At 39.5% G+C, this 17,183-nt stretch overlaps 1 protein-coding gene across 1 annotated transcript in view; it reads left to right on the forward strand.

The window, feature by feature from the left end:
- Positions 1-12,647, forward strand: part of LOC124788016 (mitochondrial dimethyladenosine transferase 1) — a 48,605-nt gene extending 35,958 nt beyond the window's left edge. Inside the window, exons 4-5 of the mRNA XM_047255068.1 lie at positions 7,792-7,945; positions 12,342-12,647. Coding sequence (XP_047111024.1) covers positions 7,792-7,945; positions 12,342-12,600 — 413 coding nt within the window. The 3' untranslated portion in view covers positions 12,601-12,647. The remainder of the gene's footprint in view (positions 1-7,791; positions 7,946-12,341) is intronic.
- Positions 12,648-17,183: the final 4,536 nt, after the last annotated feature.

Genomic DNA, 17,183 nt, shown 5'->3' on the forward strand with positions numbered 1-17,183 from the left:
CAGCGGAATTTTGCCAGATACTCTACACCAAATGTTAGTTCCACAGTTCCCTTCGCAATGTTTGCTCAGTAACTGGTTAGGATGGACCTGCAGTCACTAACTGCAGCAAATTTTGCAACATTTGAAACTAGTTGTCATTGAAGCATGACACTCATCTCCTGTCTCTGTTGATTTATAGCATTTTACAGCTTCTGTTTTTACCATATATTCTTTTGTAGAAATTTTCAACAGTCCGCACTGCTACTCCAGGAAATTGTGCAACTTCATTCACAATGTAGGTATGAGCACATCAAAGCACAATACCTCCTTTTTGCCATTCTGTCACATCTCTACAGCAATCCATTTCCATACTACAGACTGTCACATATACAGCACTTCAGCCAGGAGTGGAGATCTCGTGACCGCCTGGTCAGTTCTACACTATCTACAGTGCTCCTCAATGAGCAGTGCACTCTTTTAAGGGGGTGAATAATATTTTGTCTAGTGAGCTTATAAAAGGAATAGTTCTTCTATTGTCTGAGTAATGTCTGGCTGAGTTTTTATTCATTAAATCAATACTCACTGATGTTTGTTCAGTGTTCCCCATTGTCTTTTCTCTCAGTTTACTCATTTGCAGGATATGGAAATCCAATCTCAGAACACACCAGACCTATTCACGTTGCTTTCATGCATGGAAAAGAGTCATCGTGGTAAGACAACTGAGTTAGAAAACTGCTATGGAAGCAAAGGAAACTTCACAGCAAACATAAACATAAACATAGCCAAAGCCTTGGAGACAAGCAAAAATTACATTAAGCGAAATGTAGTGTGAGGAGGGCTATGCGAGATGCGTTCAGCGCATTCAAAAGTAAAGTTCTATGTACTGACTTGGCAGAAAATCCTAAGAAAATTTGGTTTTGTGTCAAAGCGGTTAGGTGGATCAAAACAAAATGTCCAGACTCTCTGTGACCAAAATGGCACTGAAATGGAGGATGACAGACTAAAGGCCGAAATACTAAATGTCTTTTTCCAAAGCTGTTTCACAGAGGAAGACTGCACTGTAATTTCTTCTCTGAGATTGTCGCACAGATGACAAAATGGTAGATATCGAAATAGATGACACAGGGATAGAAAAACAATTAAAATCGCTCAAAAGAGGAAAGGCTGCTGGACCTGATTGAATACCAGTTCGATTTTACACAGAGTATGTGAAGGAACTTGCCCCCTTCTTGCAGTGGTGTACCGTAGGTCTTTAGAAGAGCATAGTGTTCCAAAAGATTGGAAAAGGGCACAGGTCATCCCCGTTTTCGAGAAGGGACGTTGAACAGATGTGCAGAACTATAGACCTATATCTCTAATGTTGATCAGTTGTAGAATTTTGGAACACGTATTATGTTAGAGTATAATGACTTTTATGGACAGTAGAAATCTACTCTGTAGGAATCGGCATGGGTTTCGAAAAAGACGATTGTGTGAAACCCAGCTTGCGCTATTCATCCACGAGACTCAGAGGGCCATAGACACGGGTTCCCAGGTAGATGCCATGTTTCTTGACTTCCACAAGGCGTTTGATACAGTTCCCCCACAGTCGTTTAATGAACAGAGTAAGAGCATATGGACTATCAGACCAATCGTGTGATTAGGTTGAAGAGTTCCTAGATAACAGAACGCAGCATATAATTCTCAATGGAGGGAAGTCTTGTGAAGTAAGAGTGATTTCAGGTGTGCCGCAGGGGTGTCATAGGACCGATGCTATTCACAATATATATAAATGACCTTGTGGATAACATGGGAAGTTCACTGAGGCTTTTAGCGGATGATGCTGTAGTACATCGAGAGGTTGTAACAATGGCAAATTGTACTGGAATGCAGAAGGTTCTGCAACGAATTAACGTGTGGTGCAGGGAATGGAAAATGAATCTCAATGTAGACAAGTGTAATGTACTGTGAATACATAGAAAGAAATATTCTTTATCATTTAGCTACAATATAGCAGGTCAGCAACTGAAAGCAGTTAATTCCATAAATTATCTGGGAGTAGGCATTAGGAGTGATTTAAAATGGAATGACCATATAAAATTAATCGTCGGTAAAGCAGATGCCAGACAGATTCATTGGAAGAATCCTAAGGAAATGCAGTCCGAAAACAAAGGAAGTAGGTTACAGTACACTTGTTCACCCACTGCTTGAATACTGCTCACCGATGTGGGATCCGTACCAGATAGGGTCGATAGAAGAGATAGAGAAGATCCAACGGAGGGCAGCGTGCTTCGTTACAGGATCATTTAGTAATCGTGAAAGCGTTACGGAGATGATAGGTAAACTCCAGGGGAAGACTCTTCAAGAGAGACGCCCAGTAGCTCGGTATGCGCTTTTGTTGAAGTTTCGAGAACATACCTTCACCAAGGAGTCAAGCAGTATATTGCTCCCTCCTACGTATATCTCGTGAAGAGACCATGAGGATAAAATCAGAGAGATTAGAGCCCACACAGAGGCATACCGACAATCTTTCTTTCCACGAACAATACGAGACTGGAATAGAAGGGAGAACCAATAGAGGTACTCAAGGTACCTTCCACCGCACACAGTCAGGTGGCTTGCGGAGTATGGATGTAGATGTAGATATGATGTGCTGCTTGATCTGTAAAACTTTTATTTGCTAATATTTACATTTCTGGAATTACAATGTTTATATCCATAACCTTAATAACAAAACACAGACCCAAATATTGTGAACTGATGTTCTTGTAACTGTATGTCATTTGCAGTGCAGATGATATTTTGCTATAATATGTTACCTGCATCTAATAAGGATTCCTCAGTAGTACATTACATATTTTATAGCAACAACTCCACAAACACCTGTATCTTGGACCAGTTATATTGAGGCACTCTCAGTTTAATGGCTTGTAGCCAAATCATCAGGTGCATATAAAAATGAAAATATGTTAAACAAAATGGCAGAGAATCTAGAATGCCCAACCTTCATAGTTAAAACCATAGTGTCCATAATACGGGTAATCATGCATAAAAAGTTGACCAATGGAAAACATCCTATGCTGTATACCAAAGACATGCCAGCAAGTCAGCATGGTCACACATCCGGTGGTTGCTGCAGTCATCTGGGTTGTTCTGTGGTGTGCTGATATGCTTACGTGTCTTTGTTACATGGAATAGGATGTTTTCCATCCCCCAAGTTTTTATTCAGTGACCACCTGGCCTACACAAACACTATGATTTTAACTACCGAGTTGGCCCTTCTGTACTAACTGATATGTCGTTTCACATTTCTTCTTCTTTTCTCTCTTTTTAAATGCATTTGGTGATGTGGCTATAAGCTACAAACCAAGTAGTGCCTTAATAAAATTGGCTCAAGATGTAGCTGATTGCAGAGTTCTTGCCATAAAATGTGCTACCACAGCTGTGGATGCATCAACAACAGTGCCATTTGTATATTACATATATTTAAAAAATATCACTGGTAATTTTCTCCACTTCATTAATGTTAGATTATAATACTCCTGTTCTCTTATATTCTGCTGTCAATTCTGATTTGTTAATTATCCTTTGAGACTGATAGAAAATGTTGATAGGACCTGTTACCGGTTTGTAAGTTGGTGAAAAGGGGTGGGGGATGATGTAAGTTATATTTCGTAATGTAATGTTCGCTATCTTGAAAATTCCCATTATCTTTATTAAATCTTTTTTGCATGGATAATGGAAATTACTTGCTTTTGACTAAAAATCAATGTGCAAAGTGTTCAGTACATAGAATAGCTGTATCATTAATTAATGTCAAGGAAAGATGGTCAACTATATGTGCTCCCATGTAAATTTTGTGTTCATTTGAACATGTTTGTATGGGCAGAAATATGGCTACAATAAAATTTCACTATGTAACCAAACGAAGAATCATTCACATACTGGTGAGTGGAGGACATCAGATTTTATCAGCTAATACAAATATCCCTAAAAAATTTGAAAAAATTTGTCACCACAGACAGTAGTGTAGAATCCATAGCTGTGCCAGTGCAAAATATGTGTAACCATACAATAAGTCCTAGTTGGAAAAAAAGTATTCTAAACAGAAGAAAAGGACTAAAATATCTGAAATATATGCAATAGATGATGATGGTTAGTTTTGAGATATGATATAGTGAAGGCTTCAGAAAAACCACTAACCAACAAGACAAAGCTCAGTAGGTATTGTTGGAAAACAGTAAATTTTGATATAAGGAAAGACAGGCAAAAGAAAATTATCACAACAAAAAAAAGAGATTGACAAAAAGTGCAAAATTGAATAGCAGGAATGGGTAGAGAGGACATATGCAGAGCTGTAGAAGCTTCCATGATTTAGAAGAATTTGACAGAGGACTGAAAAAGCAAACATGAAACAAAAACCCAAAGTACACGATATTTTATCAGAATTTTTAAGATCATTGGGGGAAGCTTGTGAGTCTCCTCTCGTTACTCACTTCATTGATAATTACTCCTCTCCTCATCAGTGGTGGATCATTACTTCATTAGTATTATTTAATAATCAGTTGAGTGAAGTTCATTAAGCACATTGGGTTGAGATGCCCTTATTAGTTTATTATATCCTTTGTTGAAAGGTGTTTTTGGATTACCAGTCAACTCCCGATTCTGTAAATTTTTGAACTCCCTTGTATAAAACAGCTCCCAATGTCTGATTACTTCAAGGATGAGTTAATGTGTCTGATACGAGGGTTGCCCAGAAAGTAATGCACTGCATTTTTTTTTCTCAGCCAAAGACAACTCTACAAATGTGAAATGTTATTTACGTATTATTTGAAGTCTCCCGAGAGAGCATGCCAAGTTTCCGTCACTTCCAGCAGATAGCATAGCTGCAGGACAGTTTCAAAATGGCATCTGTAGACAATGTGTGTTACAAGCAACGTGACGTCATTGAATTTCTCACTGCAGTGAAACTAACTATGGGGAATATTCACAAACACTTGTGCGAAGTCTGTGGAGCATCTACTGTCAACAGAAGTACAGTTTGCTGCTGGACTCGGAGGGTGAGGTCATCAGAAAGTGGTTCGGTGGACTCCACAATTTTCAGTGATCAGGCAGACCATCCACGCTGTCACACCTGACACATTGCAGTGAGGTTGATGGTGTCATTCGGAAGGACAGACTCATTACAACTCGGTAGTTGGTGCTGCATCTGTCAATCGGCAAAGGAAGTTCTTACAGTGAAGTGCTGGCTCCGCCACCAGGACAAGAATTGGTACCGACAGGACACACACTCCCTTGTTTTGCGCAGGAGGAAGACCATAGAATGGAATGGAGTTTATGTGGAAAAATAGGGTGTGTAGATAAAATTGTGTGAGATTCTCATTACATTCAATAAAGAATTGTTGATGCATTACTTTCTGATCAACCCTCATATTTGCCTTTAAGCATGTAAGCAAGATAAAGTTCAGAGAAGGCTCCAAATTATGCTTAAAATTCTGTTGGAAGTTGCTAAGTGCCCTCATTAAGATATGCTGGAGATACATAAACTGGGTAATTTGCTCTCCATTTTAAGTAAAAGCTTCTCAGTGTTACGAAGCCGTATCTCTTAAACTGTGTGTCATACAGTGATACAGTTCCGCAGTTACAATAAGTGATATATGTAGATATTGTACACAAAGTATGTTGTGAATAATTAGTAGTAAAGAAGTAACAAATTGAAAGGTTATGCATGATGATGAAGTCTGAAAATGTAGTAAGTGCTAAAATTTTTCTCTTTTCTACCTTTTGTGGGAGAAAAGTTCTGTAAAGGTTTAAAATTATATGTAAATTTAATTGGAAGTCACTAAATGCTCTCATTCTCAAATACAAGATGAAGTAAGTCCATGTACTTGGCTGCCAACAGTTATGATGCCTCAAGGGAAACACTCAGTTTCTAACAGTTATACTAGTCATAGTGTGTTAAACTTTAAACACAGGATTATACCTTGTAATAAGTAGATTGTGACAGCATTTAAATTTTTAAAATTTGGTCAATAATTATATGACATATTGAAAACTTAATGTTTGTTGCCCCTACTCTGCAACTGTACTGTTGCCAGGTTCCAGGATAGCAATTTGTTAATACATGTAGTAACAAAATCATGCCAAGGTATTCAAATAAATCTTAAACTTTCATGAATGCTTCAATTTTAGATGACATTCCATATTTGTAAATCACCGTTGAATATTCTTCAGATACACGACCATACATTTCAGGATGCTGCTTGACTTTCTTTTGAATACTTCCTCTAATCGACTCTTTGCAGTCGATCACAAGTGAATACTCCGTATCAGCTATTGCCACATCAGCATGTGCTCAAAAACAAGTCACTATAAAACTCTGTTGAGCTTAGAGATGCTAAACTGTGTGTTATCACAGGAGATAGAAATGGAGGTTGACTAACTTAGAAAAGGAAGGCTGCAGGATGCCATAGGAGAGCTCCAGAAATAATCAAGTATGTTGGAGCAGAGATGGTCAGGAATCTGCCAAGCTGTTCCAGAGAGTGTAGGAGGAGAATAGTACTCCAAAGGAATGGGGGAACTGAATCAAACCATTGCATAAGAAGAGAAGTTGTGACTGGGACAACTACAGGGATATCTGTCTTATCATCAGTAGTCTATAAGGTTTAAACTTGACTTTGTTATTCAGGCAGAAAAATAACTGATGATGTCAGGAGTAAAGATGATATAAAATGCAAATGGGTAATGTCAATAAGTGTTTCTGGAAGAGAGAAATTTGTTTACACCTGGTATACACTGAAGTGATAGGAAGTCATTTCTGAAAGTGTGTATTTAGAACATAGCCTTGCACAGAAGTGAAATGGGGATGATAAACAATTCAGACAAGAAGAGAATGGAAGCTTCTGAAATGTGGTGGTACAAATGAATGCTGAAGATTAGATTACTATGTTAGGTAACCAGTCAAAATGTAACAAATTGAATTAGGGAGAAAATATATTTTTGCACAACTTGACTATGGAGGGATTATTAGACATCAAGGAATAGTCAGGTTGATAGTGGAGGGAAATGTAGGGGATAAGAATTGTAGAGAGAGAGAGAGAGAGAGAGAGAGAGAGAGAGAGAAGGACTTGATCTTGATTGACTACAATAAGCAGGCTCCAGTAGATATAAGTTGTGATACTTCTGCACGGGATAAACTAGGGTGGAGAGCTGCATCAAACCAATCTTAAGACTACTACAGCAACAATAATGACAACAGCAACAAATTTGTTGTCACAAGGTACTGGCAAAACAGTGACATTTGTTCAGGTAGTAGTCTTTGTTTCCACTTTGCACTTTCATGAGTAGATGCACAACATGTGTCCTCTTTACAAAATTACCTTGACTGAAAGCTATAAAGGAATTAGTGGATAGAATCTAATGCAGAATATAAGGGTATGCGTTCAGCAAATGATACAAAACCTAACAGCTCACTTGTTGTGATCTGTCATCACTCATTGTGATATTGTGTTTCGTTTCTAATGGTTGTCTTTCTTCATGTCAGTCCTTAAATCAAGAAAAAATTAATAGAGGCAATAAATTTACTTCTGCATCACAATGCTGAGTGTGCACCACAATACATGTGCAGTTCAATGACTTAACTTAAAAACTTAATCTTTATTTTAAGAAATAAAAAATTAACATGTAGTGGGAACAATTAATTATATTCTTTAAATATGTTGCACTGAAGTAATCTGATTACATTCACATTGTGCTCTGTTATGTGACTGGCAGTTTTCGTGACTAGATTTTTTTTAATTTTAGGCATAGTAATTTTCTTTCATTATGTTTCAGGAAAAGCATTTATTCCAAAACCAGATGTTGATGTTGGTATAGTTCATTTTACACCTCTAGTGAGACCTGTAATTCCGCTACCATTTTCACTTGTGGAAAAAGTTGTACGAACCATCTTCAGTTACAGGCAGAAGTACAGTATTAGGGGTGCAGAGTAAGTATATGATTCATAACTTTGGTGAAATGCTGCATAACAAGATAGACAGTATTAGCTGTGCTCTGAATTTTTTTGAATGTATTATTTATACACTGATGAGCCAAACTATGATGACCACTTACTTAAAAGCATGTTGGTCCATTTCTGGAATGCAATTCAGAAGTGATTGTGTGCCATGAATTCGACAAGTAGTTGATAAGTTTCCAGAAGTTTGTGCCTACGCATGGGCACACACTTGCCATAATTTTTGTGCAGTTGGTTTGTGGGCGTGGAGCTGGTGCCCAATAGTGTCCCAGTTTGTTTTCATTGGATTCAGTTACACTGAATTTGATGGCCAAGATAAAAATGTGAGTCAACTATCATGCTCCTCAGACCATTGCATCATAATTCTAGCCTTGTGGCATTGTCAGTTATCCTGCTGGAAAATGCCACCACTGTTGAAAGAGACATGAAACATATGATGTTACATGTGGTCCCTGATAATTTTCATGTAGTCCACGGGTGTCATGGTGCCTTTGATTACGACCATGGGTCTCATGGAAGCCCAAGTGAATATGCCTCGTAACATAATACTGCTCCCGCCAGCCTTCGTCCGTGTCACGTTGCTGTTTTGAGCAGCCAATAGGCTGGATGACAGCATCTCTGGAAACAACCATTACCTGATTTAACAATAAATGTGATTCATCTGACCAGGTGGCATGATTCCCTTGATCCACTGTCCAATCTTAATGATTCCTTGCCCACTATAATCATAATTGACAATGTTGTTGGGGCATCATGGGAATATGTAGAGTCCTTGCTGTGGAACACCTTGTTCAACACTGTGTGATGAACGGTGTGCTCCAAAACACTTGTGCCTATGCCAGCACTGAACTCTGTCATCTGATCTGCCAAAGATTACTGGCTATCCTGTTTTTGAGAGTGGGCAAGCCTCCGATCCCTATGTTCTATGATGAGGTATGGACGTCCAACTTCTTGTCACCTACTCGTGGTTCTAGCATTCTTCGACCACTTTCCATAGATGCTCACAACAGTAGCACACAAACAACTGACCGGCTTCACCGTTTCTGAGGTGCTTGCACCTAGGCATTGGCCATAAAAACCCGTCTTTTGTCAAAGTTGCTTAATTCGGTGGATTTTCACATTTTTGCCACTTATCATCTCTAGAACGGTTCCTCATTTGTCTCTGCTCCACTCACATTCTTCTCTTACTGCGTCATGAGCCCTCAGTGCCACCAGGCAACATACAACACCGCAGTGAGCAGAGGTCATAATGTTTTGGCTCATCATTGTAAGTAAATTGTATTTGTGTAGTGTTTATTTAATTTCATGACAACTTGATTATTGTAATTTTCAGGAATTGTGGAATGATGTGTCAGACCTTGTCTCACTTCCTTATGTGCAGTACAGAAGAGTGTTGTATTTTTAGTTGCAATAACAAGTTCTCCTTTTCGTCCCTGCAAGATCAGATGATACAGAGCAATAAATGTTCATAAGTTTCCCTTTTTCCCCTTAGTGGTAATCTGTGTTTGAAATATGAATTGTACTATGTTAAATTATCAAGAGAAGCTGCAATTAGTGTTGTTTAAATTTATTTAATGGTCCATTTGTAAGTTGGTAATTAGGAAGCTTGTGGGGAGAGTTTTTGCTACTGGTTTTTTAAACTTATACTGCATTCGAATATTATGAATTTCCTCAAGGTAAATTATCTATAGCACAGATTCAGAAAATATTTCTTGTGAAACACAACTAGCTCTTTATTTTCATGAAGTAATGAGTGCTGTGGACAGGGGATCTCAAATTGATTCCGTATTTCTAGATTTCCAAACCACTTTCTATATCATTCCTCACAAGTGGCTTCTAATGAAATTGTATACCTATGGAGTATTGTCTCAATTGTGCAACTGGATTCATGATCTCCTGTCAGAAAGGTCACAGTTCATGGTAACTAATGGAAAATCGAGTAAAATGGAAGTAATATCTGGCACTCCCTAAGGAAGTGGTATAGGCCCTCTCCTGTTCCTAATCTATATTAACAATTTAAGTCACAAGCTGAACATTACTCTTAGATTTTTGCATGTGATGTTTTCATTTACGGTATGATAAAGTAATCAGAAAACAAAAAGCAATTAGAGGATGATGTAGACAAGATATCTGTATGGCGCAAAAAGTGGCAATTTGACCTAAATACTGAAAACTGTGAGGTCATCCACGTGAGTATTAAAAGGAATCCATTAAATTTCATTTATATGATAAATCAGGCAAATGTAAAGGCTGTCTGTTCAGCCAAATACATACAAATTACAATTATGAACAACTTATGGAGGACATTGGAAAAGTTCAAAGAAGGGCATATCATTTTGTGTAGCTCGAAATAGGAGAGGGAGTGTCACTGATATAATAGGCGAGTTGGGGTGGCAGTCATTAAAATGGACATTTTTTTGCTGCAGCAAAATCTTTGCAAGTAATTTCAGTCTTCGGTGTTCTCCAAATGCAAAGATATTTTGTTGATACATACCTAGATAGGGAGAAATGACCATTGTCATAAAATAAGGGAAGTTGTAGGTCTCACAGAAAGATTTAATTGTTCATTTTTCCCGCGCCCTGTTAAGTGTGTGCAATGGTAGAGAGCAACAGTGTGAAAATGGTTTGTTGAATCATCAGCAATGCAGTTAGTGTAAATTTCACAGTAGTCATGTAGATTTAAATGTAGATGCTGTTGCTATAGTTGACTTGGGACAGAAATGGAGTCTGTTGTTAGATAAGAAAAAACACTGGCATTAATTTTTGTGTCTTTTTTGCTGCACCCTTCACCATCATCTTCACCTAAACCATAAATGAGACATTATTTGCTATTCAACCCATAGAGGAGTCATGCAGCTACTCAGTCACACACGGCTATGGCTTCTGTCACTAAGGCCTGACTGCAACTGTGCCTGATAGGAGTAGCAATCTGCTGGGTTAGGTGATGGGGTTATGGAGGCGGCCTGCAGCAGAAGGGGAGGAATGAAGGTGGAGGGGTGGAGGAAAGATGCTAAGGTTGTGTATGGTAACATGGAGAGACATGTTGGAGACATGATAAGAGTACAGCATCAGGATGAATCAGTTGTTAAAATAAAGCAAATCATTTTGAATGGCATTTGATTGGTCCAGCTCTCTCATGAACACAATTAGGCATTGACCATTCAGACAGACAGACAGACAACTTGGCAGGTCATGCCCACATAGAATGTAGCACACTGGTTGTGTGTGAAGTTTGTAGATCACATGGCTGCCTTTGGTGGGGTAGGAAAGCCAATGACAGGGCTGCAGTAGTTGGTAGGAGGAGGATGTGTAGGACAGGTCTCGCATCTGAATCTACCACAGGGATATGAGTGATGAGACAAGGGGTTGGGAGGAGTGGTGGAATAGGGATGGACAATGATATTTCATAGATTGTATGGGTGGTGGAACACGATTGTGGGAGAGGTGGGGAGGATATTTCTCATTTCAAGACAAGATGAGAGATAGTTAAAACCCTGGTGGAAAATGTCATTCAGTTTCTCCAGTTCTGAGTGGTGCTGAGTCACAAGGGGAGTATTCCTTTGTGACTGGACTGTGGGTATGTGGGGAGATAATAGTGACTGATGAGACAAGGTGTGGGAGATCTGTTTCTGGAGAAGATTGGGAAGCTAATTTTTGTCTGTAAAGGTCTCAGAAAGACCCATGGTATATTTGGAGAGGGACAGTTTGCCACTATAGATGAAATGACAATGTGTGGCTAGGCTGCATGGAAAAGACTTCTGGGTGGAATGGGTGGAGGTATTGTCATTGGTTGGCAGGTTTGACATAGATATAGGTACTGGTGTAGTCATCCTTGAGGTGGAGTTAGACAGAAAGGTGGCTAGTTGGACTGAGGAAGACCAAATAAAGGGAATACGGGAGATGATGCTGGGGTTACAGAGGAATGCAGATATAGTGTCATGACCCCCCAGTCCAGACTATGAAGATGTCATAAATGAGCGTGAAGGAGGTTCGTGGTTAGTTAAGAAGGGTTCCTCTAGATTGTCCTTGAGTAGGTTAGTGTAGGACAGTGCCATGTGGTTGCCAGTTGCTGTACAATGAATTTATTCACAGGTGATGCCTTCAAAGGAGCAGAAATTGTGGGTGAGGATATAGTTGATTATGGTGATCACGAGTGAGTGTTAAGGTTTGGAGTCAGTTGGGAATTGGGAAAGTTAGTGTTCAGTAGCGGCAAGGCCACAAGTATTGAGGATGTTAGAGCGGCGGGAGCTGGTGCTTGAAACAAGCTTTGGATTGAAAACAGCTTTGCTTTTTTATTAGTATTTATTTTAAGCTTATTCAACTACAAGTATTGCATATGAATATTTTTCATTGTTTCTTTCTTTTGCAGATGCCTCTTTCCAGGCCCAGCACGAGAGAGGCTTGGAAAAGAGATGTACATGCTTGCAGATGTAGATCCCACCACACGACCATTCCAACTTACTGTAGAAGAGTTTGGCAGACTCTGCACTGCTTACAAATGTATTTGTGATAAAGATCCACGACTTTACAAATATGAGTCGAGGGCCCAGAAAGACAAGCTTGCAGAATTTGAGGAACTTTATAGGTCAGAGGAAATGGACTTAGAATTTTCAGCTGAGTCACAGTGAAATTGTAGATTGTTTTTCGTAATAAAACTGAGGTAAATGTGCCAAAATGCTTCTTATTTCCATTCAAGAAATTTAATTTACGTGTATATTTCATCATATGATATGTGAAAAACACACACACACACACACACACACACACACACACACCATGGCAGTATCATTACAGATAGTATATCTTTTAACATTAGGCATTAATTGAATAAAAGACAACAGAGTTGAGACATGTATAAGTAAACTAATACATTACTGGAAACACAGGGTGTTTCAAAATGAATGTACGGGTTCTAAGGCTCTATAGAATTTATTACATTCAACTTACGATTGTAAATAATACATCAAATGAAAGAGCAGCAGAAATAGCTTTCCTTAAAAGTGTTCAATGTGATCACCAATCATCTGACATCGATTTGGTATGGGAGTTCTTCCCAAATCTTGATCATTGGGTCTGGTATAATTGTTGCAACGATGCTGTTTGAGTCAGCTTGTTTGTGAACATGGAGGTCATTCAAAACAAGATCTGTCATTTAGCCCCTTGCAGCAAATAAAGTTCTGTGGTTCAGCTTCTTGCATTTGAGGAAAAGAGTCATAATTCTAGAGCATCAAGATAAGAAACACCAGTTATAGTTGCTCCACCGAAAAAGAAAGGCACATAAACTTTCCGTTGGGATATGGCACAGAAAAATTCAGCTGAGGTAGTCTCTTTCCAACTATAATATCTTGTGGGGACTTGTTGACCCACAGATGTGCACATTACTTGTGCTCACATTTCCACTTAAGTGAAATGTCGATTCGTCACCAAAGAAGACACAATCCAGAAAATCTTCATTGCCATGCAGCAATGTTTCGTTTGCAAAGTGGCACGTAAACCGTAGCATGTAGGCTTTAGAGCTTGTAACAACTGGAAACGATAAGGATTTAGTTGCAAGTGCCTCCTTAAGTCTCCACACACACGTCACTGGAACTGCTAATTCATGACTAGCCTTCCGTACTGATTTCTTGGGGATACACATGATAGGCTTTCATTCATTCAACACTTTCTTCAGTCACTCTTGGCTCATTCCATTCCATTCTATTCCTTTTGCGTACAGGTGCAAAAAAACAAAAAAACTGTTTGAGTTGCTCTTTCATTTGGTGTGTTATCTAGAGTTGCAAGATGAATGTAATAAATGCTACAAAGCCTTAAAACTTGTATATTCATTTTGAAACACCCTGTATGGAGTACAAATAATGGGAGGAGCAAAGGTTGATACACATAAACAAGTTTGAAATAATTGCTGAACATTCAGATAATGTCCTCCAGAGCTTTCTGCCTATTCACGACATCTCCAACCAACCAACTGCCTGCTTCTCTGACGTGTGTGGATGGGAAAGGTCCTAAAGCCTCCACTAGCCTCAGTCCCATACCAGTTTCCACTCCTGCCCTCATACCTTCCAATTCACTGAATTAATCTACACTCACTGTGTTCTACCTGTGGTCTTCCATTTCCTTTGTGCTATCTCCATACACCAAGCCCAATCCTGCCCTCATGTACACAACTTTCCCTGCCCGTGCAAGGGTGAGATTGCAAGTGTAACTTTCCTATTCCATTTCCCCGATGCGTCTCCTTCCCATCTTTTGGTCTGCCTAATTTTCGTGTTTGTCTTAAAATGTGCTGTCAGTAATATTTCTGAAACCTGTTTCCATTCCATAAGGCTCTTGCTCCTTTTGTTAACCGAAGTCCAACTCCATTTCTGTGCTGTGAACAGTGGGTCCAGAGTATAAATAGGTGTATCCATCTTGTGTTTGGATTTCGCCAAAATCTAGCCATCTCGCCTCACTAAGTCTGAGAATATCCAACCGGTAACTCATCATCTCCTTTGTAACCTTTTTCAGTCCAACTTAGAAGATGGAGAGAACATTTTTATGTAGTCTTAAACAGAGAGCAACCTGATGAGAGGGAGAGGCAATGGAATTTTCCAGATGCCAGTGACAGAATCAATGTAAACACACCAACCAAGACTGAAATTAAACTAGCTCTCAAACAGATAAAGAACAGGAAGGCTCCAGGAATGGATAATATTGCAGTGTCTGCTAAAAGCAGACACTGATGCCATTGTAAATCTACTGCAGCCATTGTTTGAGAAGATATGGTCAGAAGAGAAAATACCAAAGGATTGGAAAGAAGGGCTGATTATTAAGTTGCCAAAGAAAGGGGATACTACCAACTGTAATAACTGGCAAGGCATCACCCTCCTATCTGTACCGAGTAAAGTACTCTGTAGATTGATGCTAAATCATATCAAGGACTCAGTCAAGGCACGACTGAGAAAAGAGCAAGCTGGATTTAGAGAGCACAGAAGTTGTGTCGACCTCATCAACACACTGCGTATAATACTTGAGCAGAGTGCAGAATGGTAGAACACACTCTAACTTACATTTATTGATTTTGAAAACGCATTTGACTCTCTTAATAGGAGAGTTATGTGGCATGCTTTGGAAAAATATGGAATACCATCAAAGATAATAAATATTATTAAAGCCATGTATGATGGATACGAATGTAGGGTGCTACACAATGGGAAACTTACTGAATACATAAAAAAAAAAAAATGGTGGGACGAAGCAGGGATGTATTCGGTCACCTACCTTGTTCTTGTTGGTACTGGACAGCATAATGAAGAGAGTTGTTGATGGTAGGAGAAGAGGTGTTCAGTGGGGAATGCAAGACAGTCTTGAAGACCTTGACTTTGCTGACGATATCTGTTTGCTTTCGCAAAGATTGCGTGGCATGGAAGAAAAAATGGAAAGATTGAAAGAGGAAGCAGAAATTGCAGTACTTAAAATAAATGTTGAGAAAGCTAAGGAAATGAGAATGCGATCTGGCCAGATGTTATATCAAATGACTAATTGTGGGAGATAACAAACCAGCAACCAATCCGTAAACAAATAAAGGAAAGAAAATGGAGGTGGATTGGTCTCACAATATGCAAACAACAAGGAGCTGTTGAAAAGGCAGCTTTGGATTGGAACCCACACGGAACACGTAGACATGGCTGCCCAAAACAGACATGGCAAAAAACTGTGGAAGAAGCAGCTCTGAAAGCCGGTAAAACATGGAGTGAAGTGAAATGTTTGGCTGCCAACAGAACCAGATGGAAGGTCTTTACTGCTGCCCTATGATCCAACAGGAAATAAGTCAAGTCAGTCAATTTTCACATCCCCCCCCCCCCCCCGCCCACTGCCCTCTGCCCCTTCCCATCAACTTGTTCCCCCAATTCATCCACCCAACACATCTCCTAATACCAATTATTATGCAGCTTGGAACAACAATGACAAATTGCATTCTGCTATCTAAAAGTTGCAGCAAGAATGGGGATGATTCTGTCACTGAAGTTAGGCAGTTGTCAAAAATACTCTATTTTACATTCTTTTTACCAAAATTACTACCGAGCGAGGTGGCGCAGTGGTTAGACACTGGTCTCGCATTCGGAAGGACGACGGTTCAATCCCGCGTCCGGCCATCCTGATTTAGGTTTTCCGTGATTTCCCTAAATCACTCCAGGCAAATGCCGGGATGGTTCCTCTGAAAGGGCACGGCCGACTTTCTTCCCCATCCTTCCCTAATCCGATGAGACCGATGACCACGCTGTCTGGTCTTCCCCAAACCAACCAACCAAAATTACTCCTGCACATAGCAGTGGATTTTATCTGTGTTAAAGGTAGGTCTTTCACAACTAACCCCGTACATTGCTTCAAGTACCAACAATTACGTCTACCTCTGCAATGCGTGAAAGACAGATGGGTTTGTGCTGCAAGAAACCCAAACATTCATGTAGTGCTTTTTTCTCATGTCATTTTATCCTGTGAAACATTTGATTTGCGACAGAGTATGTGATACTAGAAATCGAGATAATCAAACCCTGGAGGCCACTTACTTTCATGAAGTATTTTACCTCAGCTGCAAGGTAATTTGTAATAAAGCCCATTGTTGGCACTTAAGCATGTACAATTCATGAAAGCACAACTTGCACTTGTAAATACTGTGTTAAATCTGTCACTGACTTTCCTGAAATGGGTGCCTAGAATCCAGCCAAGAGTGTAGTGAGAATGTAGTACTACAAAGAATAGACATCCTCTCAGAAAGCAGACAAGGAGACTCTCATCCAGTAGATTCTGGATTTGTGATACCAGGATATTTCTTGGGTCATAAAGAACCTGCGCTTGAAATGAGATAATCAAATCGCAGCAAAGGAGCAAATTCTTTTCCTCCTTGGTGTGTTTGTATGAGGGTGGTTTGAAAAGTTCTTGGAATCACCACGACAGGTCAGTGCTAGCGCAATGAGTTGTTCACGTTATATTCATTGGACTATTGCCTGTAAACATGTGCCATGTTAGTGCTCTTGGAAGAGAGCTGTGGCAGTGACGTGGCTCTGTTGTTCCTGCGTAGTGATTTGCGAAGATGGAAAAAATTGAGATTTGAGCAGTGATTAAGTACTTTGTAATGAAAGCAAATGGTGTTCATGGTGATTTCCAGAATATACTGGGGGACTCTGCTCCTATATATTCAGCTGTTGCCAAGAGAACAAATGACTAAATTTGGTTG

Source organism: Schistocerca piceifrons, chromosome 3, assembly GCF_021461385.2.
Source record: "Schistocerca piceifrons isolate TAMUIC-IGC-003096 chromosome 3, iqSchPice1.1, whole genome shotgun sequence".
NCBI lineage: Eukaryota > Metazoa > Arthropoda > Insecta > Orthoptera > Acrididae > Schistocerca > Schistocerca piceifrons.